At 49.5% G+C, this 23,339-nt stretch overlaps 6 protein-coding genes across 6 annotated transcripts; 2 read left to right on the plus strand and 4 right to left on the minus strand.

Moving 5' to 3' along the window:
* Positions 1–1,500: 1,500 nt before the first annotated feature.
* On the plus strand, positions 1,501–2,991 carry V8C40DRAFT_281710 (uncharacterized protein; the record flags this gene model as incomplete). The annotated part of the gene is made up of 1 exon (XM_083221663.1): positions 1,501–2,991. The coding sequence occupies exon 1, from the start codon at positions 1,510–1,512 to the stop codon at positions 2,989–2,991; it is 1,482 nt and encodes a 493-aa protein (XP_083069826.1). The 5' UTR covers positions 1,501–1,509.
* A 982-nt stretch (positions 2,992–3,973) lies between these two features.
* On the minus strand, positions 3,974–5,770 carry V8C40DRAFT_276869 (major facilitator superfamily domain-containing protein; the record flags this gene model as incomplete). The annotated part of the gene is made up of 2 exons (XM_083220897.1): positions 3,974–5,207; positions 5,490–5,770. The coding sequence occupies 2 exons, from the start codon at positions 5,768–5,770 to the stop codon at positions 3,974–3,976; spliced, it is 1,515 nt and encodes a 504-aa protein (XP_083069827.1).
* Positions 5,771–6,625: 855 nt separating this feature from the next.
* Positions 6,626–11,829, minus strand: V8C40DRAFT_276870 (uncharacterized protein; the record flags this gene model as incomplete). The annotated part of the gene is made up of 6 exons (XM_083220898.1): positions 6,626–7,425; positions 7,493–7,779; positions 7,846–8,620; positions 10,434–11,121; positions 11,269–11,463; positions 11,539–11,829. 6 exons carry the CDS (start codon positions 11,827–11,829, stop codon positions 6,626–6,628), a joined length of 3,036 nt encoding a protein of 1,011 aa, XP_083069828.1.
* Positions 11,830–12,092: 263 nt separating this feature from the next.
* On the plus strand, positions 12,093–13,432 carry V8C40DRAFT_253234 (carbohydrate phosphatase). Its single transcript, XM_083217562.1, has one exon. It carries the CDS (start codon positions 12,175–12,177, stop codon positions 13,258–13,260), a length of 1,086 nt encoding a protein of 361 aa, XP_083069829.1. The 5' UTR covers positions 12,093–12,174; the 3' UTR covers positions 13,261–13,432.
* V8C40DRAFT_276872 (NAD-dependent epimerase/dehydratase family protein) lies at positions 13,419–16,109 on the minus strand (the record flags this gene model as incomplete). The annotated part of the gene is made up of 2 exons (XM_083220899.1): positions 13,419–14,517; positions 15,337–16,109. 2 exons carry the CDS (start codon positions 16,107–16,109, stop codon positions 13,419–13,421), a joined length of 1,872 nt encoding a protein of 623 aa, XP_083069830.1.
* Positions 16,110–17,767: 1,658 nt separating this feature from the next.
* Positions 17,768–22,968, minus strand: V8C40DRAFT_276873 (uncharacterized protein; the record flags this gene model as incomplete). The annotated part of the gene is made up of 6 exons (XM_083220900.1): positions 17,768–17,955; positions 18,118–18,864; positions 19,123–20,368; positions 20,425–20,589; positions 21,148–22,250; positions 22,317–22,968. 6 exons carry the CDS (start codon positions 22,966–22,968, stop codon positions 17,768–17,770), a joined length of 4,101 nt encoding a protein of 1,366 aa, XP_083069831.1.
* Between the last annotated feature and the right edge of the window lie 371 nt (positions 22,969–23,339).

Genomic DNA, 23,339 nt, shown 5'->3' on the forward strand with positions numbered 1-23,339 from the left:
GAAGAAGACATGTTTGAGAGTGTTATGCGTCTTCTTCCGGTAGCCTTCTCCAACCGACTCAATTTATTTGGATCCGCGTCATATCATATCATATCGTCGTTCTTTTGAACTCTTTTGTAGTTAGTTAGTTAGCTACAGAGTAGAATCAGAATTGAAGGGAGTGAGATGTAAATATGCGTGCACCTTTATACTTGTAGCGCTACATGTGATTTTGTTGTGACTAAGGACTGTGAAGCCCTGATCTTAGCATGTCATGTCGATTCACTCCAACAAATGAACCGCGACAGAGAGAAGCGGGGTTGTTTGGAGGATTCGTGTCTTTGCTCACCGGTCAAGCATCGCTCGCTTTCCCCCACCAAGAAATGCTCCATCAATGCAGCCCATCCTGGTCATAATGAACAACAGTTATGAAAATCGTCCACGATTTGGACTCTAGAACGGCCGATCTTTGGCTCTGGCTTTTGAATAGGCAGCACCGACAGCACCGAGTCTCAAATAAATGACAAGGCTACCAATCGTGAAGCCGAGAACCGCGGATCGTGCTATGGATGCATATGCACGCTGCACAATGCTTGTAAAAATGCTAGCAATGGTTTGTGCTTTAATATGGCAAACGAATCCTTCAGATAGGTTGATTGCGAAGTTGAAACGTAACAGAAAAATAAACAGCGTCTAAGAGACTCTTTCGTTGGAAGAGCCTTGAATACCTATTAACCTATAGTGATAACAAGTTCTTTTATCAATTCATCGCGATTTGTCGAAGCCATGTCCTATGAAAAAAGAGACTATAGTTACTTAAATAGAGTATCGTTGCAATCGGGTTATTGCATGGTTGAACCAGTTGTGGTCCCCCACGTTCAACCTCTTTATGTGGAGAGTGTTGGGAAGTAATCACGCACTTACATGAGCAGCACATTCATCAACTTCACCACACACAACTCCTCATTATATGCCGCCAAGCTACTTAAGTATGTCCGGCATTTCCACGTCCCCTCTTCCCTCCCTCCTATACATTAAACACGACCTCGGAGATCGGGAGCAGTTAAATGTGGATTTGTATAATTAACTAACGCCAGCTTGCTGGCCAATATTCCCGGGTAACGCAGAATCAGATAGTTTCGCTGCTCTTATGGAGCTGGAACAAGTATAGTTCTTACGCCGAGCACTCGCTATGGATCTCACTACTGCTGCCTGAACTCCTTAGTCAGGGGATTGTTGATTAGTTTGGCCCACATAAGATGACGATATATAAACTTCATGCGTACTGCGTTGTGCTGTTCAGAAGGTTTACAAGAACACAATTACATGACGATCATTTCCTCCTAGAAGTGTAAAATTCGGGATTTAATTTGTCTGCAACTTGTAAAACTGCGTCATCCGTTTTTGTGACGCTTCATTCTCACGACACTATAACCGCAGTTGTCTTGAACGTCTCCAAACTCACCATCACACGAAATTCGTGAATACAACAAAATACACGTCGCCCCCCTCTAGTTGAACCACATCGCCATGTCAGAACGCATCAAACGCCGCAAATTAAACCCCGACTCAGAGTCATCACCAAATCCCACCCCAGAACCATCATCAAAACACGACCCAGAAACCCTCCCAAACATAGAACGCATCCCCGAGAAAATCCTCCTCCAAATCATCGCCCATCTCCCCGGCCTCGACACCCTATGGAACCTTCTCACCGCATCACCTCGCTCCCTCCGCCTCTTCAACGCCCAAGCTCTCACCATCATCGAAAACATCTTCTCCAGCCCGAATTCCATCCTGCCGCCCAAAATCCAGGAAATCATCCGTGCTGTTATTCTCACGCGGGCCGGTGCTCTTCCGTTCAAGACCCGCGATGAGTTGCGCTACCAGTTTATACACCACATGGTACCTATGCGGACAATCAAGGACAAGACATGTATCTCTTTTGGTCCCGATCGATTAATAGCTGCGGATATACCCGTGTCAATTCTTCGATCTGTCGTTGCTACGGCACATCACATATCAGCTCTTACGCATGCTTGTCTATCATTCTACCTCGGACAAGTCTACAATCCAAGCATCTTTGCACCGCAACATGCACAAACCCCATTACCTCTATACAAAATACGAGGCTCCAATCCTCCCGAGAACGACAAAACTCCCGCTTGGCACCAAGTATTCGTTGGAACGCCTTACAAGGTGGTTAACGCAGGACCGCCAAGCTGGGTAGAAGAAATGCGTGTAACACGCGCCATGTGGCTCATCCAACTAGTAGGAGACGTACGCTCCTTCGTCTTCTTCAACTTCAGCACATCAGGCTGGTCATACGATGACATCAACTCAACATTCCCAACATGGGCCGACAGCTTCGTCCACGACGGCTCCATGATCAACACAGGCGAAGAAGTGCGGTCCGTAATAGAATACCTAGAAAAACTCGGCCTCCAAACAAAAAGCCAACCATTCTACAAACTCCCCAAACTCCCCGCAGACGTCAAACCCGTCAACCCAGTAACCCCCCTCCCAGACCCCTGCGAAGCAACCTGGGGCGGCATAGGCATATGGTATAACTACGGCCACAAAACTATCAAACTCCCTCCCACGCGCGAAGCCCGAAAACTTGCAAAGAGCCCCCAACTCAGCGAAGCGTCTCTCCTCGGCCAGACGAGAGCTAGTCTTGACAGCGAAGCCCCTGCGATAACGCAGCTCCGACATTTCAGGGAGGGGAGATACGGCTTGCCGATTACAGAGGCGAGATTCGAGAGGTATCGGCCGTTTGGGCTGGCATTTTGGGATAAGCGGAGATTGCAGCTTTTGGGACTTTTGGGGGAGGGAGTGCAGAGTGAGCGGGATCTTGATTTTTATTGTTTTGCGTGGGAGAGTTTGTTGGATGGGGAGTGGGTGAAGCATATTATGAGGGTGTTGAGACAGGGAGTTGCGTTGGAGAATGAGACTGAGGGTGGTGTATCTGTTGAATCTGATGAGGAGGATGATTCTGATGATGAAGAGTAAGTATATACAAACCATGTATCTGACATCTACAGTACTGTGAAGCCATAGCTATTGTAAGATGCCTACCTAGTACTCTTGATCTCTGCTATACATGCCTCATACATCGTACATTCTACAACGCCTTCACCACCACCAACCAATCCATCACACAACTCACAGCTCAAAAGCACAACACAATTATTCATCCATTCACAAATTATCCCCCCCAAAACCCCCACAAACACAAAAACCAACATAAGACTCCCCGTCAAACTGGTCGCACACACTCACATGCACCCCCAGCCCCCCAAACTCACAAAGCCAGCGACATCCGAGTGGCTCACACTACATATGTATCCATGCACCTCCCATCCTCTCCATTGGCCGCCTCCTCTCTCTCACTATCTAAACGAAAAACCTCACGCTCTGCATGCCGTTCCGTCTCGTCACACCGCCAGTCCTTGTGTAACCCGAGAAAAGGCGGGCAGATAGCTTGGTGGCCCATTGAGAGATGCATATGATACGAGTACCTACACAACTTGCCGTCTGCAGGGAGAGATTGGAGGGCGGAGGAGAGCTGTAAATTACATGCATATCTGCCTTAATGGTGCAATTAGGCAGCAAGCAGTCTAGAACATGCCTCTTGCTGGATGGGGAGATGCATTGCGCAGTAGCTTATAAGCAGGTCAATCACAAAAGCAAAACGTCAAGACTGACATGTGAAGCTCGAAATAGCGAAGTAATAGAGATAAGCATTTCCCAACGCCACCAACACCGGATGCGTGTTTCGCTATAGTAAATGTTTCAATCTCAAGTATAATCCCAAGCTCTCACAGTAAAAAAAACCCAAAAATAACAAGAATGCGGGTACGAACCCCGTGTCAATCTCACATTCTTTCAAAAAGTAAACATGATCCATCCGAAGAGAAGAAGATAAAACCCGAACGTCAACAAAAGAAACAAAAGAACAATTATAAACGCCCATGATCAAAAGGCGAACCGTCTATATCACAATACCGCGCTGGCTCCAGCCTCCCTTGCCCTTCCAAGCCCACAAGAGCATAAAGCACGCCGCAATTACACAAAGCCCCTCAGCCCAGAAAGTAGCTGCGTAACAATGCTTCCCGTAGCAAACAGAATCATCCGACCCATCATTCCCACCATCGCCATTATCGTCACCAAAGAGTGACGGAGTGGTCGTGCGACGAGCCCCAGCTTCGTAGACTGCCGAGTAAACAAGACCCCAGAAAGTAGACCCAAAAGCAGGTAGCATAGCAATGATGCCGAAATTGGTAGCAAAGTTTTCAACGCCCCAGATAATGGTCACGATGAGCGGTGTCAAACTAAAGATGGCACCGTATCCGGCACCGACAAGGCCCGAGACAATCCAGAATCTGTCAGCATGGTTCTGGGCCGCGCCGCTGGCAAGGAACAAAAGGCCAATGGCGAGAAGAATGGCAAAGATGAGCATAAAGACAACACGAGAAATAGCAAAGCGCTTGAGTGGGGATGAAGGGCGCGAAGGAGCGACCTGAATGTGTTGCGTCTCGGGTGCCGGAGCCAGGATATCGGTCAAAGTGCCAATCATGAGCCGAGCAATGGTGCTGGTGACGCCAAAGACGGAGACGTGAGTAGCCGCCGAAGTCTTATTGTTGAGATCTTCGGTGATGGGAGGCGTGAGAGTGCCAATGACGGTGCCCAGGTTGTTGATAAAGGCCTCACCGGGTCCAATCATGAGGAGGAAAGCCAAGGCGAAAGGCCACATAGTGTGGTCAGTCAAGAAGCGGCGCGTCTCGGCGTTGAGAACCCAGTTCTTCTTCCATTTCGCATCGTCATCATCATCGCCCTCTGCATCATCATCTGCAGCGTTTGCAGGAATTGCACCATAGCCAGCGTTGGACCGTCGGCTTTCCGATCGCGCGAGGAGAGAGCTTCCATCGAGAAGGCCGCTCTGCTCCAGCTCTTCAATGGCCTCCTCAATAAGGTCCTGCTCGTCGACAACCTTGAGGGTAAACACGCTGAGAATTCCAACGACAAACAGCAACACCGCTAGGAAGACAAAGAAGCGAAACACGTCGACATCGCCCTTGGACCCATCAGGGTTCTTCTCGTACAAGAATCGGCTGCCAAACTGACTCAACCACATGCCGCTCAGGCCGAAGCCGGTGATGGGCATAGCCAGCGCCAGTCCTCGGTATTTCCCCTTTCCAAAGTTCTTAGCACACGTCGACACGGAGCTGATGTACATGGCGCACGTGCCGGCGCCAATCATGATGAAGGCGAGCACCATGAGCGGATACGACCAGCCATTCTCGGCGCCGTGAGACTTGCCCAGCGTGTTGTACTCGTAGTCCAGCTTCTTGTAGATGCCCGCAGCAAGCCCGTATCCGCCTCCAAACAGGAATGCCGACAGCAGGGCCAGCGGCGCAACGCCGACTCGGTCGCAGACGTAGCCCATGATGGAGATGGGCAGATACAGGGCCAGGGAGCTGCCGATGGCGACGCCATTGACCTGGAACTGTGTGTAATGCAGTCGCGAGAGGAACTTTGGAGCGTAGAGCGAGAAGACGACAATGGAGCCTGCGCAAAGGGCCGCAATGGTCGCCGCGATAAGGGAGATGAAGCGAACAATCTGCTTCGATCTTATCTGGCGGCGCCGGAGCGCAGGGTCGGAAATGCCCGACGATTCATCGCCCTCATCATCGCTGGTAAGGACGGAAGAGCGGTCGTCATCGTCAAGGGCCGTGGGAGCAGTCGGATAGATGAAGCGCTGGTGATCGGAAGTAGCCGAGGTCGGCATCGCGCGTGATGGATGGGGAGGAGAGCCGCGACAGCAGCAAGAGGGAATTGATTCGGTCAGATGGAATTGGAGATGATTAATTGTTTCGCATCCTTGAACTGAAGCTAAAGAACAGATGAGGAGTGAATGAAAGAAGAAGAAGAAGAAAAGAAGGGAAAGGGGGCCGCAAATAGAAGAGCGGAAGAGGAAGAGTGAGGATCGGATAGCAGGGAAAAGAGATGGAGAGGAACAAAGGGTGGCGATAGGAATCATAGAAGAGTCACAGCTAGGTGAGACAGCTCTTATCGGCGATAGCGCGCTTCGGAAGTGAGTGCTGAAAGTCTGGGGTCATGGGCCCTGGAGTGGCACACCGCGGGCTCCGTAGCGTCCCCAGCGGTGGGGCCTCGGGGCTGTCAGGGGCTTTGCTCCAGCGGATCTGGCTGATGCTACAGCGGGTGCGGGTCCCTAGCTGATAAGGGGATGATCATGGGCATGGACAGTAATGCAGCCATCCATCAGCTGAACATTATGGCGACATCAAATGATGACCTCAATTATGTAAATGTATATTATAGAAGGGCCGAGGTATAAAACACAAAATACACACTTAAATATAAAGAAACACAAACAAAAAGAAACATATTTTCCACCTAAAATAATCCCAGCATCTCTCTTTTTAAAAGCCCGCAGAAATCCTCCAATATGACCGTTTCGCCATGATACTCCCGTGCGCACGCAATACTAAATATCCCTTGCTTCCAAGCTTGATTCAAGAATTTTCCCAACCTGCTCCGTGCAAATATGCCAAGTCCAATCATTCATACCACATGGTCTCAATTACATGTCGTCATTTGCCCCTCGTTTATGAGCAGCATTTCATGTCGCATCAGTGTCCCACGAAATCTTCTCCAGGCTTGTAACCTTTCTCGTGTCCCACGAGCCGAGCAGCCTCGGCGGTTCAATCCGCTCTCCCTGGATGGGCCAGGGCGGATTCTTAGAGTACTCGGGTACGCCGTCCTCATCCGTGCTTACTATACCGGGAAGATCAATTTCGTCGTTGCATGTGATCAGCATGTATCCCTGGCCGGTCGTGATGATGAGGAAATCATTGTCCACAAAGATTCTCCGCGCAAAGCCAATCTCAAACATGTAGCCTGCGATATCCGATCGATGGCGTAGACTTGCAGCATCGAGCTCACTGATGCGTGGGCATCCGTCCTCATCGGAGGGGCTGGCCACCAGCCACTGCATACCGTACGAGTAGTGTCTGCTGACGAGGTATTCGTCGAACCAGGCAATGACGAACTGATCTTCCCATACACACAAGTCAAAGTGTTTCACCGTTGGGGGGTACGGCCTCCGGCGACTCTCGTACTTGTTTTGTGCAAACGACTCGGTGAGGACATTGAAGCAGATGCAGAGCCATTCGGGATTCTTTTTGTTATCTTCTTCTTCCCAGGGGGCGCCTTCTTTGAGGAGCACAAATTGGACAATCCCAATGGCGTAGCCACCGTAATTATCAATCTTATGACATGAAAGCGTTAGGCGCATGGCCGGACACGAGTGCCGACTGTCGGGGTGTCGCCGGTAGCCTGGCAGGGAGAGTGAAGTCTCGAATCGAGCCACAGGAACGCCGCGGTCAAACTTGATGATGACGATGGTGTGGATGCGGGAGTCTGCAGAATGGCAGCACATGGTTAATACTTGAGGCACATGAGCCAACTAACAACACCTTACACTTACCTGGCAGTGGAGGCGAGTTTAGCCATCCTGCAAAGACAATGTCTGTGTCCGTTGGATGGAACATGACGCCGGGCACGCCTCCCAGGTCCTTTTCCCAGCCATTGGGCTGATGAAAGTGCTCGCCGTGGTCAATCTCTAGCTCATAGGCGGTGTCACTCCAGCCCCATATGACAACATGTCCCTGCTTGGTCACAAACGCCACCATGTCACCCTGAGCGTAGCACTGCGCAAACTTGCCTGGGAGGACGACGTTTTTAGAAAGCCGGTTCTCCAGGTGAAACACGGTTCTAGCAGCCGAATATTAGTAGATGAAAGTAGAGCCTCAAAAATGAGAAGAGGCGCTTGTAACGTACATGGTTTGTCCGTTGTCCGGTAAGTTTCGGTCCCGGTACGAAGGTGCACTTGATGCCAGGATGACGAGGCTGTCGGTGACGGCCTGTAGCTGCAGCGGCCTTCCCGAGACGAAGTCGACACCGAAGCTGAAGCGAGCCCTCTCTCGGGTGTACAAGTCATCGACAAAGAGGTGACAGTTGTCCGGCTGCCAGGCTATCTTGCCATTAGAGTAGCAGATGGTCAGAGGCGCAAAGCCAAAGTCGACCTTGCGCAAGTCACCAAGCTGACGGCTCGGCGGCGCCTCTTCGCTGCTGATGAAGTAATCAGAGCTCCAGCCCACATCCCACGAGACAAATGATCGCTTGCTGCGGCTAATGAAGTGCTTCCGCAGGTAGCGCTTGGCCGAGGCCAGAAACAGTTCGTGACGGTCTGGCACGTCGCCGCCGTAGAGCTCCAAGAGGCCGGGGAAGAAGCGGCGGCACAAAAACGTCGAGACGACCCCCTGCGTCCAGGCCTCGCGCCAGTCCTTGCTGACCAAGAAGCAGTTGAGCACGTCCTGCAGCCGCAGGTGAGGCACAATGGAGGCAAAGACCTCTGGCGGCAGTTCTCTCAGGCCGGCGAAGCCCTCCATCTTGACGTGGCCGTCGCGGAAGCGGTTCCGGATGTAGAGCAGGTCCCAGGGCGAGAGGCTGTCGAGAAAGGCGTCGAGCGACTCTCTCCGGCGGCTAGGCTTGGAGCTCGGCACTACGAAGCGGTGCTTTGACTGGTTCTGCTTGAGCTTGAGCTGCTGCGTGTCTGCCAGGGGTAAGAAGGAAGACGACGAAGATGACGGAGAGGGAGACGGCGAAGAGGACGGAGACGAAGGCGAAGGCGAAGGCGGAAGAGAAGTCATGGTTATTGCATCATGATACTCCGGGGTCACAATAGAGACAGAGACACAGAGAGAATCAAGGCAGGGTGTCGGAAGCTGAGTCAAAATGAAATTAAACAGCAGCAAGGGAACAGAATCAATCCCCCGCCACGGAAATTGGGTAAAAAGAAGAGGCAGAGGAAATGTTTGAGACAGGTAAGCACAAAGACGGGGCAGAAGATGGTAGAGGGGACAAAAAATAAGAAAAATGAGAAAAAGAAGGAAAAGGGAAAAATGATGGATGAGCTGAGAAGCCTCGTTAAGCCGCCTGCCGAAGTTGAGACTGAGCAGAGCAGTAGGTGTACATGCGCAGTACCGGCGGAAGTGGTGGGCGCGAGAGGCCGATGCGGTGCGGCAGAGTGTCACGTGTGGGTATCGGTACCGCACGATGCGTTAGCGGGTGCTATTCGCTATGGCCTTTTTTGCAGCAAACCAACAGAACGCAAACGGTAGAAGAGGAGATGAGAGAAGAGGACAAGAGAAGAGAAGAGAAGAGAGGTGGATGGATTAATCAACAAAGATTAGTTACTAATAGCATCAATATTGAGAGTAGTATCATTAATATTAATTAATAGTTCGCTCGACAGGCACAGGCCTTCACATCTGCTCACCGAACTTGGCTTTTTGCTTGGCTTTGGGCGGGAACAGGGTCCGGTCGAAGAGGGGTACAAGCCTACAATCCATCCATGTTATGCAAGTCCTCGCCCAATGGCCCCAAGTACAGCGCAAGACACGCCTATAACAGCCTGAGATGCAGCCAGTAATCCACCCGGGCAGACAAATTGATATCATTGGAACCCATTCCATGCATCAACATACCCATTGGATGGATTACATATCCTGCACTGCACTGTAAGAAAGAGGCTCGCAAGCAAAAGCAAAGCAAAGCAGCATCAAATCCATCCATTCTTTGAATACGTGGTTCCACTGCCACGGGCTGGATCCCTGCCAAGATCAGATAAGCTGCGCGCCCTTGCGTCTTCCTCCACTTTTTCCCTCTCACGATGTTTCTACTGTGGGATGCAGTACGGACAGTCGTTGGCGGGCTTGCAGTACAGTTGGAGTTGTGATCGGCGCAGCTGCCTTACGGGGGGTTCGGGATCGTCCGCGTCTAGAATTAAGCTGGCTTTACTTTTGGTTGTGATGAGCGGTGCCAATATTTGGCGCCTCTATTGGCATTTCACTAAGCCAGTGGTGATGGATGGATGGACAGAGCTGAAGAGCCGCACATTTCCTGTCTTGTCGCATGTAGTATTGATCTGACTTACCCCGGGTTTTGTGTTACCACTACGGCTGATCCCTAGTAATAATAGATTGATTGAGATGTTGGCAATAGTTCGTCCGCTAGTCATGACACAAACAATTACTCGTACTGCTGCAGTGGTAGCTCATCTCGAATTTATGCTGGCATTGTGCAAACCTCGACCATCCATCTCGGATGCAGAAAGACGCCCTCTCTCCCCTCCCCATCGTCCAAGACATGCAGCCTAGGCAATTAAACAATGCCAGCCAGCACCGGCCCCAGTACAGTAGTCCCGCCTAAATGCCGAGTAGTCGTAAAGAGAGAGAGAGACAGAGAGCGAGAGAGTATGTGCTCGTAGAACCCAAAGGAAGAATGACGAAAAGAAACGGCCAAAAGACTGAAAATCGTACGATCCCCACGCCTCCCCCAGCCGTGATTCGCTCGCTCTCAACCACCCGTCCGGTAATACTCCTCCACGCCCTGCCACCAGCTCTTGATCCCTGCCACGTCCAGCCACGACATGTCCCACGGGTCCTCAAACCACCACCGCCTGTCGCCGCCGTCGCTGGCGTACTTCTTGAGGCTCCCCCCGTCGAACCGGTGGTTCTTGACGCCCACCAGCAGCACGGCGCTGCCCACCCGCGGCGTGAACCCGTCCGGGTCCAGAAACACCGTCAGGTGCACCTGCTTGGCCGTCGACGGGTCGGCGATGCGTGCCGTGCGCTGCCTGCCCGGCGCCAGGTGCGACGGCTCCACGGGCGACAGCGAGGCCACAATCGCCAGCACGTTGACCGACCAGTTCTGCGCGTAGGGGAGATGCGGGATCAGCCGCAGCGTCGTGAGCTTGAGGGGCGCCTGGCGGTCGTGCCAGTCTTTTGCCAAGGCAATTGGCTGCTGTTGCTGTTGCTGTTGCTGCTGCTGCTGCGACTTGTCGCTGGCTGCTGCCGCTGCCGTCGTCGTCTCCCTTGCGTTGTTGGATGCAGCCGGCTTCTTGGGCGTTGTTTTCCGCGCTGGAAATGTGCGGGCTTCAAAGGCCTCGAACGCGTTCTCCAGGTCCTCATCGTCCTCATCGTCGTCGTTGTCGTCCAGGGGCCTCGGGGTCTGGGCCTTGCCTTTGTCTTGGAATCTGGCCTTGGTGGGAGTCTGGACTGAGGGCGAGGCTTGCGGGTCTGCGAATCGGACGACGCCTCGTCTTGGCCTGGATGCCTTTGGCGTCGTCTGTGCCTCTTCCGATGCCGTCCCCTGATTCTCTGCTGCGAGTTGCTCGTCTGTGCTCACCTTGCCTGTGACCACGGCTGGCTGTTCAGCATCCTCAGCATCCTCAGCATCCTCATCCTCAGCACCTGCAACGTCTTTGCCCTTTTCATGCCGACGCCACATTGCCATATATGACTCGTTCCATCCAGCCGTCTCCAGCTCGTTGACAATCAGATACACCATGCCCTTTTCGTCATCCTCCTCTCTCTCCTCTCTCTCGTCCTCCTCCTCCTCGTCTCCTTGGTCAAAGAGATTCTGCACATCCGCCTCAGGCTCCTCGAACCGCATAACAAAGTCCCCCACTCTCACGCAGCATCCGACAAATACATCTTTCTTTTCCACCAGGTCAAACATGTCGGGGTGCAGCAGGGCCTGGATGCACAGCTCACCGTCCCCCAGCACCAACCTGACGGCGTGAGAGTCATCGTCCTCGGGCGTCGCAGCCGGCACTGGGATCACGTCGATGCCCTCGACGATGAAGATGGAGCCTGATATGCAGCGGCGAGTGCTGAGCATCTGCCTAATCAGTGGCTGAAGCGTGAACGGCTCCTGGCTGGGAGCAGTTGTTATGGCGGCAGGATTGAGGCGAGCCATGGTTTCACACCACTTTTGCGCTGTGGCATCTTTGCAGAGGAGAAGCCCGAGGTTTATTTGCCGCCGCAGGTTGCGAAGGCCATTCTTGAGGACCGTATAGACTCGTAAATTCACGATCCAGAGTGTAAATTAAAAATCCGTAGTGCAACGTGCCACCCAACCAACCCAAGGGCGACGGCTCCGTAGCTAAAAGCACGATAATGCATCTATCCGAGTTTGTCTCAATCGGGGCATTCCTACATCTCCACCAAAATGAAGGAACAATGAAACTCAGTGTTTTGGTGCTACCATCTTGAAATCATCGCCTTGATATTCTTTGTCCAACAAAGAGACAATTTCAACGCCATGAGTCACCCAGAAATATTCCAAAAAGAGCTGGAAACTGCGTTTGGGGCCCTCCTCCAGGCCTCCAAATTAAGCCAGCTCATCATCTCCTCTCAGGATAAAGGAACCATCACAAAGGACGACTTTAGCCCCGTCACCATTGCAGACTTTGCCATCCAGGCTCTCCTGATTTCCACCTTTAAAGATGCATTTCCCGAGGATACCTTTGTAGGAGAAGAGGATGCTGCCGATTTACGAGCCAACGAGGCATTAATGGGCCGTGTCTGGGACCTTCTCAACACCATTGCCCAGGATGAAGACACTCAGAGGGGCGCCTGCAAACTACCCCAGACCAAAGACCAGATGTGCGATCTGATCGACCAGGCGGGCACGAGCCATCCAGGGGGGGCGGGATCTGGCAGGGTTTGGGTGTTTGATCCGATTGACGGCACCAAGACATATCTGAGGGGCGAGCTATACGCCATCAATATCGGCCTGATTGTCGACGGCAAGCAGACTTTGGGTGTTGTCGGATGTCCGAACTTGTCATTACATCACAAGGGACCCCTTCGCAATACCGATATTGATCCTGAGGGCAAGGGATGCATCGTATACGCCATCAAGGGCCACGGCGCCTTTGCGAGGTCTTTGCAAAGTGGATCTCAAGATGTCAAGCAGCTGCCTAAGCAGCCCGCAACACAGGACCTGAGCTTCGTCACATGCACTGGCCTCGTCGATTCTGCCCTCGATGGAGTTCATGAAGTGGTTGCGGAGCGTCTGGGAGTCGTCTTTCCAGGAAGCGATCTTGTGCCCTGGGTCCTTCGCTGGGCGGCCATGGCTCTTGGTATCGGCAACACGACTGTCTGGGTATACAAGCGCCGAGACCGATTTGCGAAATCCTGGGACCATTCCGGAGCCATGCTTCTCTATGAAGAGACGGGTGGCAAGATTACAGACGTGCACGGCAAAGATATTGACTTGTCGGCTGGAAGAAAGCTGAGTGCCAACTTTGGATTTGTGGCTGCGCCGGTAGCAGCCCATGATACAGTACTAAAGGCAGTTCACGATGTATTAAAAGAGCAAGGGAGAGATGCGTTTTTGCAATGAGTGTAAATTGTATATTGTAAAATAGGAAAAGCGGGATGGTGGCACTGCGTCGGTATTACTGTATCACATCTAAATTAGAAGACTTGTGCAAGCTTGTTATTGCGGCCGGTGTCTATCAACAAATATATAGATTACAAGAGTAGAGTCGGCATTGCGACCTACTTGGTATACACACCATGGCTGACGGCGTGATATCCCTTCTTCCCTACTATCTCGACCAACTCGCTGCGCCAATCCTCGCCGCGAGCCAATTTCTCAATAATTCCAGCAAACGTGTATTCGGGCTCCCAGCCGAGTTCTCGGACAGCTTTTCCCGAATCGTACACACGGTCCATGCGATCCAAGTAGTTCCATCCTTTCTCACGAAACACTGCTGCTGCTGCAGGAACTACTTTGTCAAACACTTCTGCTGGGTTTCTGTCCAGGGCAGCCAGCGTCTCTGGATCATTTGAGAATGGCGGCGGCGCACTAATAATGTACTTGGACCATCCAATTTGTCTCGCCTTGTCCATGGCGCATACCGTTGCAGAAACAATATCCTTGATATCACAACGACGGTACGCCATCTCCAAAACCTTGAGATTATCGTCGCTCATCGCATTACGCCGGTCCTCATCGTCATCTTCCTCAGGAAAGAAGCGGCTCACACGAAGAACCAGTATCGGAAGATTATGCTGCTTGTGGAAGAGCTGGCAAACATCTTCGGCCGCAATTTTAGTCACCCCATAGATGTTTTTGGGAATGGGAACGACCGTCTCGTCGATCCAAGCCGCGGGGGAGCCTGGTTTGGGGCTGAGTGCTGAGCCAAAGGCGCTGGTGGTGCTGAAGAAGACGAAGCTTTTGATTTGATCGCCGAGTTTGGATGCTTCTTCGAGAAGTACGAGAGTTCCTGCAATGTTTGTCTGGACGAAGTCGTTTTTGGTGTGGGATCCGACGTGAGGTTTGTGGAGAGTTGCTGTGTGGAGGACGTGCTTGATGGGGTATTTCTGGAAGATGTCGGAGATGAGGGGTTCGTCTGTTATTGTGCCGACGCAAGTAGTTGTTGGAGAAGAGAGGATGTCGATTCCAATTGGCTTGAAGCCGAGTGAAGGGAGAGTTATCATGAGGGCATGGCCCAAATGACCAGCTGAGCCTGTGACAAGGACATCATATTGGGTGTCTGTGGAAAGCTGCATGTTGACACGTTTATTGTTTACAATGTATAATGATTGACAAAGAAAAAAAAAGAGATAAAGGTAACGAAAGACTAGAGATACTCTTGAATTAAATATTGCGCTCGATGTATATACATGTTTGACACACGAAATCACAAGTTGAAAATCGTTTGTTCCAATATTGCCGCCAAGAATTTAGAGTAGTGGGGTGCGCTGAGGGGATGCGGCGAATGAGTCGAGAAGCCGGCCACGTTAGTCTAGAAGAGGCAAAAAATGAAGACGGCGAAGAGAGACAGGGTTAAAGCAATCTTGTGTGTTTAGCTTGATTCACAAAGAATGGGGTTGTTAATTTGGTCTTGGACAGATGTGGAAATAATGAATGTTGAGGTAATAAGAACGGACCGGTTATCGGATCAAGAGATGGATTCACGCCATTAGTTATTTGCTAAGACCGTGATGACGTGAAGATTCTAACGCTGGTTGAAGGCGATGTTAAACGTTTAGGTCGAGATGAAGCATGATGACTCTAATTTTTGGGTGCTGTCAATTATGTTTGGGTGGAAAGGGAAGCGATGTTGAAGTGCGATCGTGAGTCTAACGTGCTTGACGTAAATAGAAGAAAAGTCACAAAGTAGCGTGAGAATTCCAGTTTCATCAATACAATACCCTGCATTTGACTGTTCTGCTTTGATGGGATGCAAGCTGTTTCTAACTGTCTATTCCCACTTATCTATGAGTCACTTGAACTACTCACTTGGTAAATAACTCAATCTTAAATAGTAGGTATCTGAAGCTGAACAAAATGAGATCTTTAAGTCACTAAGCGCGCTCAGGGGTCTGTAGGCCTTCGACAAATCCTCATTATCATCTCTTGACAACATCCCCGGCCATCCTAATTCTCACTCGTACCACAATGCCAAACCCCGTCAATGTTTCCCATAACCCAAACTCGTTTTCTTTCCTAAACGTGACTTCTTCAGCTTTGGCAGTCATCATCACGTCATCTTTGGGCTCCTCAACCGCGGGGGCTGCTGGCCGGACTGGTTCATCGGATTTCTTGAACAAACCCCAAATTCCAGATTTCTTGTTACTGTTGGCTTGACTGGCGCATCGATCCCTAATCGATTGCGTGTTTCTGGGAGTAGGGGCGGATCGTTGAGGTGGTAGATGCTTAGCAAGTCGCCGCGCCATACTTTCATTTTCCCACCAAAGTGAGGGACTTCTCTCATCATCATCATCCTCCGACCGTGATGATGGAATATAGCCATCTGTTTTCTTCTTCGTTTGGCCGTCGCCTTTCTTTGTGTTTTCGCGAACACGAATCAGCGTCCTGAATTCCCCCGCACGCTTTTCATCCTCGTCGCTAAACTTCCAGCTCTCGCCGATCGCTGCATCAGGCACAAACGTCGCTTCCGCAAGCCTCGGCGTCGGATGGATCTCTGAAATAGAGGATAGGAAATCTTCCATGTAGGGCACTATGAGCGACAATACGTAGCTGTCGCGGTCATCTCTGGCTGAGGCTCGGGCAGCCTGTGAGGCGGTGATTTCGCTTCGAAGACCTGCTACGTGGGACGAGAATATGGATGAGGGCCTAATGTCCGACTGTTGGGTTGAGGCGCTGCTGGTTGGATTCACACTCGGTGAGTACGGAGGTGGAAGATCGCTTCCATCTTCAAGGTCAAGATGGTCACCCATGGCGAAGAAAAAGGCTTCGATACAGCTACTCGTTTAATCACAAGTATTTGACGAACGGAATTGAAAGTGATATTGATAAAGTTACTTTTGTTAAGCAGCCTGTCGCTGCGGCTGAACGCTGCACACTCAAAGTGAGGCGGCTTAGCGCCGAGACAGAAATCCGCCTTGAAAAAGCCCTTTGTTTGCACTGCCTTTGCCTTTAACTTGTGCTTCACTTGCAATCAGCCTAACAAGGCATAGTGCAAGTATTTCTCAGAGGCTTAAGTCGCACTGTATTTGATATGGATGGATTAGTACCTGCGCTCTTTTTACTTTCATGCCGTCACCTTACAATTAGGTGCCAATTTCCCTCTCTCAAGAGTGTCCAACTTCGCACATAAGGTTCTCTCCTGGATACAATTTTTTGCATCGTCATCACCATCGTAGGGATCAATCTAGGTTAGAAGCATAAACATCTGACCTAGATAGTATTCATGGAGAATATTTATGTGACTGTCGAATGCTTAAAGAAGTAACTGCTCTACTGTTCCTATATGGAGTACTTGGTGCCTGATGACCTCTTTTGATACTTGACCTTTCCATAGTTGATCATTCTAATCGAAGAGTACTACCCACGTATTGAGGTTCTATTGCACTCATATCGGGGGTTTGTGGCTCGGGTGGGCAAACACAACAGAGGTATCTAAATGTAATTGTTCGATGCTTTTCATTTTCAAGTGCAGCACAACTCGTCCATGTGAAAAAAGCCTGTGCTCATTAGATTTACTATAAGATAGTATCCATCCAATCTCCGACGATAGCATCACCGACTACATTATAATCAGCACTCCGAATATATTATATACCCCAATTTTCTAAGCTTCTTATAAGAAGCGAGTGACACAATGCTTCATCTGTAACCTTGGTACCCTGATAGTGGCTCGGTAATCTCGTTGTGGCACTCAAAAGGGGCTTCCGGTACCACATCTTGTTAACAAATCACGAATCGTTGTAAGACAAAATATATTCAACAAGCCTATCTTACTCTGATAGCATCTTCCAACATCTGAACAATTGCAATGCTTGACACAAGAGTTCCCTCCATTGACTGAACATATCGATTGATTGGACCCTGTCTCTTCCTTATGTCATCTTTCAATCCCTCCCTCTTATCCTTCCACTCCTTGAGCCTTGCATTTAGACTATCCATCTTACTCTTAGCAGCTTCCAGTGGTGTGAAGCTGCAGCCTTCTGCAAATGTAGGATTAGCACCGAATCTGAGCAGTAGCTGTACTATTTTGTCGCTCGACCGGTCAATGGCGTATAATAATGGTGTCTTATAAGTGACATTAGTGACTCTATCACGAATTTCTTCCAATAGTATTTGCTCACAATCTATTTAATTCATGAAGAGATCAGTACACCTAATGCATACATCAACAATATATATAACTTGATTGTATTCGCTTACAAGCTATAATCTCAATGTTAGCTCTCTTAATTGTACCGATATCTATGATAGTAGAATTCCTCTACTCGCTACAATAGCAAGTCATCACCTTCAGTGTTCTCATAGTCAAATACTGAACGTAAAGAGATTTTGTATGCTTACCCGGAGCCTAAGGATACCAAGTTTTCTAAGTGACGGGAATTCGATCTGCACATTAAATAGTAGCATGTCAGCTATCAAATGCATAAAGTGTGTAAGTATGTATATTGCTCACTACAACAGTGTAATTCACTGTCGCTCCGCCTTTGAGAAGCATCTCAACCAGGTCGTAACCTATTGCACCTCTGAACTTTTGCATGGACAAGATTAAAGGGGTTGTGCTATCATAGTCGCCCTGATTGACGTCAGCTCCCCTCCCTATCAATAACTTCACAATGTGCTGATTCCTCTTCTTGGTGGCTAATATTAATGGAGTGGTACCATCATGATCGCCCTTGTTCACATCAGTTCCCTTCTCTATCAGCAACTCGATAACGTCCATTTCTCCCTCTTTAATTGCTAGCATTAATGGGGTGGTACCATTACGATCGCCCTTATTAACATCGGCTCCCTTTTCTATCAGTAACTCAACAATGTTCTTTTTCCTCTGCTTGGTGGCCAATATCAATGGACTAATGCCTTCGTCATCTGTCGCTCCTGGATCAGCCCCGCTGTCAAGCAGCCGTTTCACAACGGGTTCGTGGCTGTACTTCACGGCAGACAAAAGCAGTTTGCGGCGAATCTCATCTACCGAATCTGGCTGTGCTCCTCTCATTAATTCGGTTGCTACGTCCTGCTGTCCATAGCAAAGAGCGTAAGATATTGGCGTTCCTCCAATTGTGTCCGCTATGTCAACGCGGGCTCTTGCTTTAAGTAGCCTCTTAACGATAGACACATGCCCATTCCATGTAGCATAAATCAACGCTGTTCGGTCATATTTGTCTATTGCGTTGATATCTGCACCTTTTATGTAAGATAAGCTCCTCGCTTTTTTGAGAGCCCTTTTCCAACGAAATTTGGGGCCTTTAATTAGTAACCGCACAACATTATCAAATCCGTTCTCCGACGCAAAAGAGAGCGCCGTACGATGATATGATCCGTCGACAGAGTCTATTTCAACGTGCTCTGATTCGATCTGTAAGCTTACGATCATCTCAAGTCCAAAGTATGAAGCGATCATAAGTGTTGTAAAACCCAAGGGAAGGTCGGTGTGTATGTCTGCCCAATAAATTTCGAACCAAGCCGGGCAGCGGTCCGGGGTGGCGCTGCAAAGTCGCTGTAATTTCTCTAGAATTGCATGTTCTGCGATGTTAGACTTTCGAAAATGTGTTGCCCAATTTTTTGCAGAGTATTCCAGGAATAAATTATCGCGAAGATAGTCAGCCAGCGGTTCAGTGGAGGGCCGGGTTTTGAGTTTAGTGAAGAGTAGATGCCAAATGCAAATTTTGCAAAGAATTCGATGCGATTCGTATGGTATAAGTGAGAATTTCCAAGTGAAATCATGGCGATCATCTTCTCGAAAGAAGCCTTCTCGTTGTGCTAAACTGTATTCCGGGTTGTCCAAACCGTCCTTGGGAACCAAAAATTCTTTTGCCGTCTGATGTAGCAGATAAATTTTGTCATCGGTGATGCTTATAAAGAGGCCGCAGAGGTCTCTGATGTACTTCCTGACGCGATCGCTAGGTCTCAGAGCTAGCTCTTCGTAAGTCTTGTGGCGCCGTCGAATGGCTAACGCCAGGTCCATTTCCGCGAGCGTCAAGGGCCGTTCAGCCGCAACTACAATATGCAACAGTGTCTTGGTTTTCTTCATATCTGTGCTCTTGGCTAAAATCTTGTCGTAAGCCTCATCAACTGTTCGCGGAAGAGTGGAAATCGCGTTGCGTATCTCAGCTTCACTGATCTTGTTGCTTATCTCAGTTTCAATCCATTCTAGGGTGAGATACACCCACAAGTATGTCTGATTGTGGATAGCTCCAAGACCCTGCAAAAGGATTTCCTCTTCCTTTCGTGTAAGACCAAGATCTGCTCGGAGGAGAGAGACCCTATCCTTTACGTAGAGGTTGATCTCTCCAGAAATTTTCTCTACTTCGGCATCGCCATCGCCCTTCAAGTGGATTATAGGGCATGCGCTACTATCGAATGGTCTGATCAAGTTCCGTCGGATTGTGTCATAGGGGCGACTAGTTATTAAAAACTTTAAATTGACACTCTTTTTGGTGTCACTGTTTGGGCCATAGAATTCGCGCAGAATTTTTGCAAGGTCTTGCCGTTCTTGATCTACACATTCATCGAATGCATCGAGAATACAGATTATCTCGCCCGCATTTTTCTCCTGTGTAGCCATAGTTAAGATGTCCCAGAGCTCCCAAAGCTCATAGTACGAATTGGCGGGAGGTGCTTTGTACGACTTGAATCGCTTCACAATCTCCGCAGAGAACAGTCGCTCTCTCTGAAAGAAGAGCTGATGCAATAGGCAGCTGAGCGCGCCTTTGGCGCTCCTCTGATCCTCAAAGTCATCTTTGAAGAAAAAATAGCAAGTCGTTCTTTGTTCCGTAGTTTTAAGCTCATCGACCAGATATTTAGCTAAGACGGACTTTCCACATCCGGGGTTTGCGGATACCCAGAGCATAGAGGAAGCCGTGTTGTTTCGCCAGTTGTGAAAGTCATGATGGTCCATAAACCATTCGCATGTTCCTATAACACGGTCGGGATTCCGATTCTTTCTCTGTAGGTATGGCGATGTATAAAGAGCCTGCATTATTTTCTCTCGAGAGTTGTCTGCATGGGTAAACTTGGTTAGTTGTGTGACCCTTCATCTGTATATATAGGTAGTGGTTCCGTACCAACGTTGGGATGTGCTGCGTTGTAATTATGTATAGTGCCGCTGCCTGCCATAATTTGGTGGCCTCGCCCACTGTAGTAGTTCTGATAGCCGGTTCCATTCGAGGCAATATGTTGAGCAAAGTCATTTCCATTGCTGCGTTCCATTTTGGCCTTCGTTAGGAGCCACGGCTTACGCCGCCAAGGAGAGACAGGGTAGTCGCTGGCTTGAGTTTCGGGCCTCTCTACTACCACCTAAAAGTGCCCGAGATTATTCAGTGAGGCGAGATGGTCTTGTCGCAAGTATAGCGGTATAGATCGTGACCGGAAATGAAGATGCGTGTAGTCTGACAAACATGCTATAATCTCATATCTTAGCGAAGGAAAAGGATTCAGCAAATGCGGTATGAGAGAAGGAGAGATTGTGCCAGATGAGGTGGTCGGTGGCAGCTTTGCAGCATGAATGATACAGCCTGGATCTTTTAGGGCCCGATGGATGCCCGACATGAGCGTCAGGCTGAGCTAGGTAGGGGACGTCTAAGCGCACAGTACATATCTTCTTTGGCCGCAGCGATGAGACTCTTCTTCGTTCTAAAGACTGTATATTTTTATTCGCTAAACGAACCCTTACTCAGTTGTAATTACAGATTCTTGTAAGAAGATCCAACATGTTCTCATAACACCAGGAATATAAACATTGTATTTTCATCTATCAGTCGCAATGTATCGCCCAAGCACAGCCTTCATGACTGAAGCAGCCGTAGCAGCAGCATACCGTTGCCACAAGTCATTTTTGTGGCTATCAGCGTAGTCACACACGCCCTTGACGATGATACAAGGAATCTCATCCCAGACACCTGCCCCTTCCATCTCAAGCGCAATCACCTTTTGCTCCTCGGCGATCCTGTCTCGATGCTCGCCAGATTTCATTACTGAGTTTCCGGATGCTATGCGACCAACAAATATTTCGGGATATCCGGTCGAACCTCTCATCTCCAAGTCCGTTCTCTTCTCTAGTTCTGTCTCATCGCAGCCAACTTTATCGCAGGACTCCTTCGCAGCCTGCTCGCAGAATGCATCGGTCTGGTCGTCACAGACCTTACATGGTAGTTGTTGTTTGCCTCTATGCTTATGTATATGCGATGTCTTGAAAAGTTTGTCATTGTTTATCCCAGGATACTGATAATTCTGTGGTCGTCGCTTCTTTGCGGCTGCACTCTGTAAATCTTTCAAGTACAAGCATGCCTTTTGCTGCAGCTGGTCTCTTATATGCTCCGTCTGAAAGCTTGCAACCAAACTGCGAATGTTCTTGTTCGGCCGACCAAGAGTGTCATCGACGGTGTCTCTAATCACAAATGCCTCGTGATATTGTTTGCCCAAGTCATACTGAACGGCGGATTTGCTGATAATGACATCGCCCAGGTGAATTTCGTTTCCATCACCTTTTGGCACGCCGCCACAGATTCCAACTAGGAATGCAAGCTGCAAGTTGGGATAACTAGACCGAAAGCTTGCTGCTGCTCCAGCCGCAGCAACTGTGCCCATATTGGGAAGAAGTGCCAGCACGACGTCGTACTGACCCATGCGGCCGTTTGTGTAAGAGTTCATGTCTCCGCGGGCGCGTCTATACGACTCATCATCGTCCCAGAACTTGTCTAAAAGTAAAAGAACGGCATCGTACTCGAGTGGCAGCGCACAGATGATGGCGATTTGGAAATCTTCACGGCCACGCGGTCGACCTCCAGCTTGTGCCTGGCTAGCGGATCGGCGTTGTAGCTGGTCACGGTCTACGGTATTATTCGCATTCGCATGACGTGAATCATGACCGCCTTGACCCTCGGAATAAGGGGGAGCTTATACACGAAAAGGGTCAGCTTAGTTTAGAATAGAACTTGGATATTATATCTATTGCCTCGTACCGAAGCTCATGTGTGTTGCGTGATAATTAGTCACAGCGCCACTGCCATTAAAGACGTGATGTCCCCGACCACCATAGTAAGATTGATTGCCCGTTCCTCCAGAGGCAACGTTCTGGGTGAAATTTGCCCCAGAGGTCTTGAAATCATCATCTGAGACAGATGATTCCACCTGCGACATTGTGTCAATAGCTTCTTTTAGCTCGTCAAACTTCATGTAATCCTCAGCTTTAAGCAATTCTTTGGTAAACAACACAATTAAGTCCTTTAGGAGGCCGAGCATGAGGACTTCGACACGGTACGATTTGCCCAACTTGAGCAGAGTATCGCGATAGCAGTCCAGGACTGATTCATCGTTTGAGTCATTCTCCATCTCCTCACCAACTTGACTGAATATTTTTTGCAACATTTTCGCCTTCTTTTCGAGACTTGTAGCGGAAGACTGGACACTATCCGTAGAGGATGCATCCCAGGTGGCATTTTTGCGTGCATAGCTAAGAGTCTCTTTTGCAACTAGGAAGCACTGATTGACTTGTATGAATTCGTCGGGAAGATTTTCGAGGTCTTCTATATCTCGCCCATATTGCGCGGAGGTGTCTTGAACTGTTGCAAACGCGGGCTTGAAGATGTCGCGACGTTTTGATTCAGCCGGCATGCTGTTAATCTATCACGGCGGGCAAGATGGATGTCGGAAAGGATATTCTTTTCTACATGTTGTGTCAGACGTGTATAGCCGCTCATCCACAGATGATCGTACCTCTTGATTAGAAGCCTCGTTGGAAAACAAGATGCGTAGATATATCTGGTCCCTTGATTCTCTAATATTTTCTGGCTGTTGGCCAGTGAATAGAGATTCTCTATTCACTACCAACCCACGACATTCAGTCAGGCAATTGGGGAATGACGAGAGCGGGACGACAACAAGGAGTTAGAGAATCCTTTTACGAAATGAAAGGGGAAAATACATGGGACACATGCGAAGAGAGGGGTTTAACAGACGAGGCTCTAGGCGCCCTTTTTTTGCAG

This window comes from Trichoderma camerunense (genome assembly GCF_050948025.1).
Source record: "Trichoderma camerunense strain CBS 138272 chromosome Unknown V8C40scaffold_17, whole genome shotgun sequence".
Lineage (NCBI taxonomy): Eukaryota > Fungi > Ascomycota > Sordariomycetes > Hypocreales > Hypocreaceae > Trichoderma > Trichoderma camerunense.

Excerpts from the sequence above, each read along its gene's own strand:
- V8C40DRAFT_253234 (XM_083217562.1), top strand. The coding sequence starts at position 12,175 with ATGAGTCACCCAGAAATATTCCAAAAAGAGCTGGAAACTGCGTTTGGG.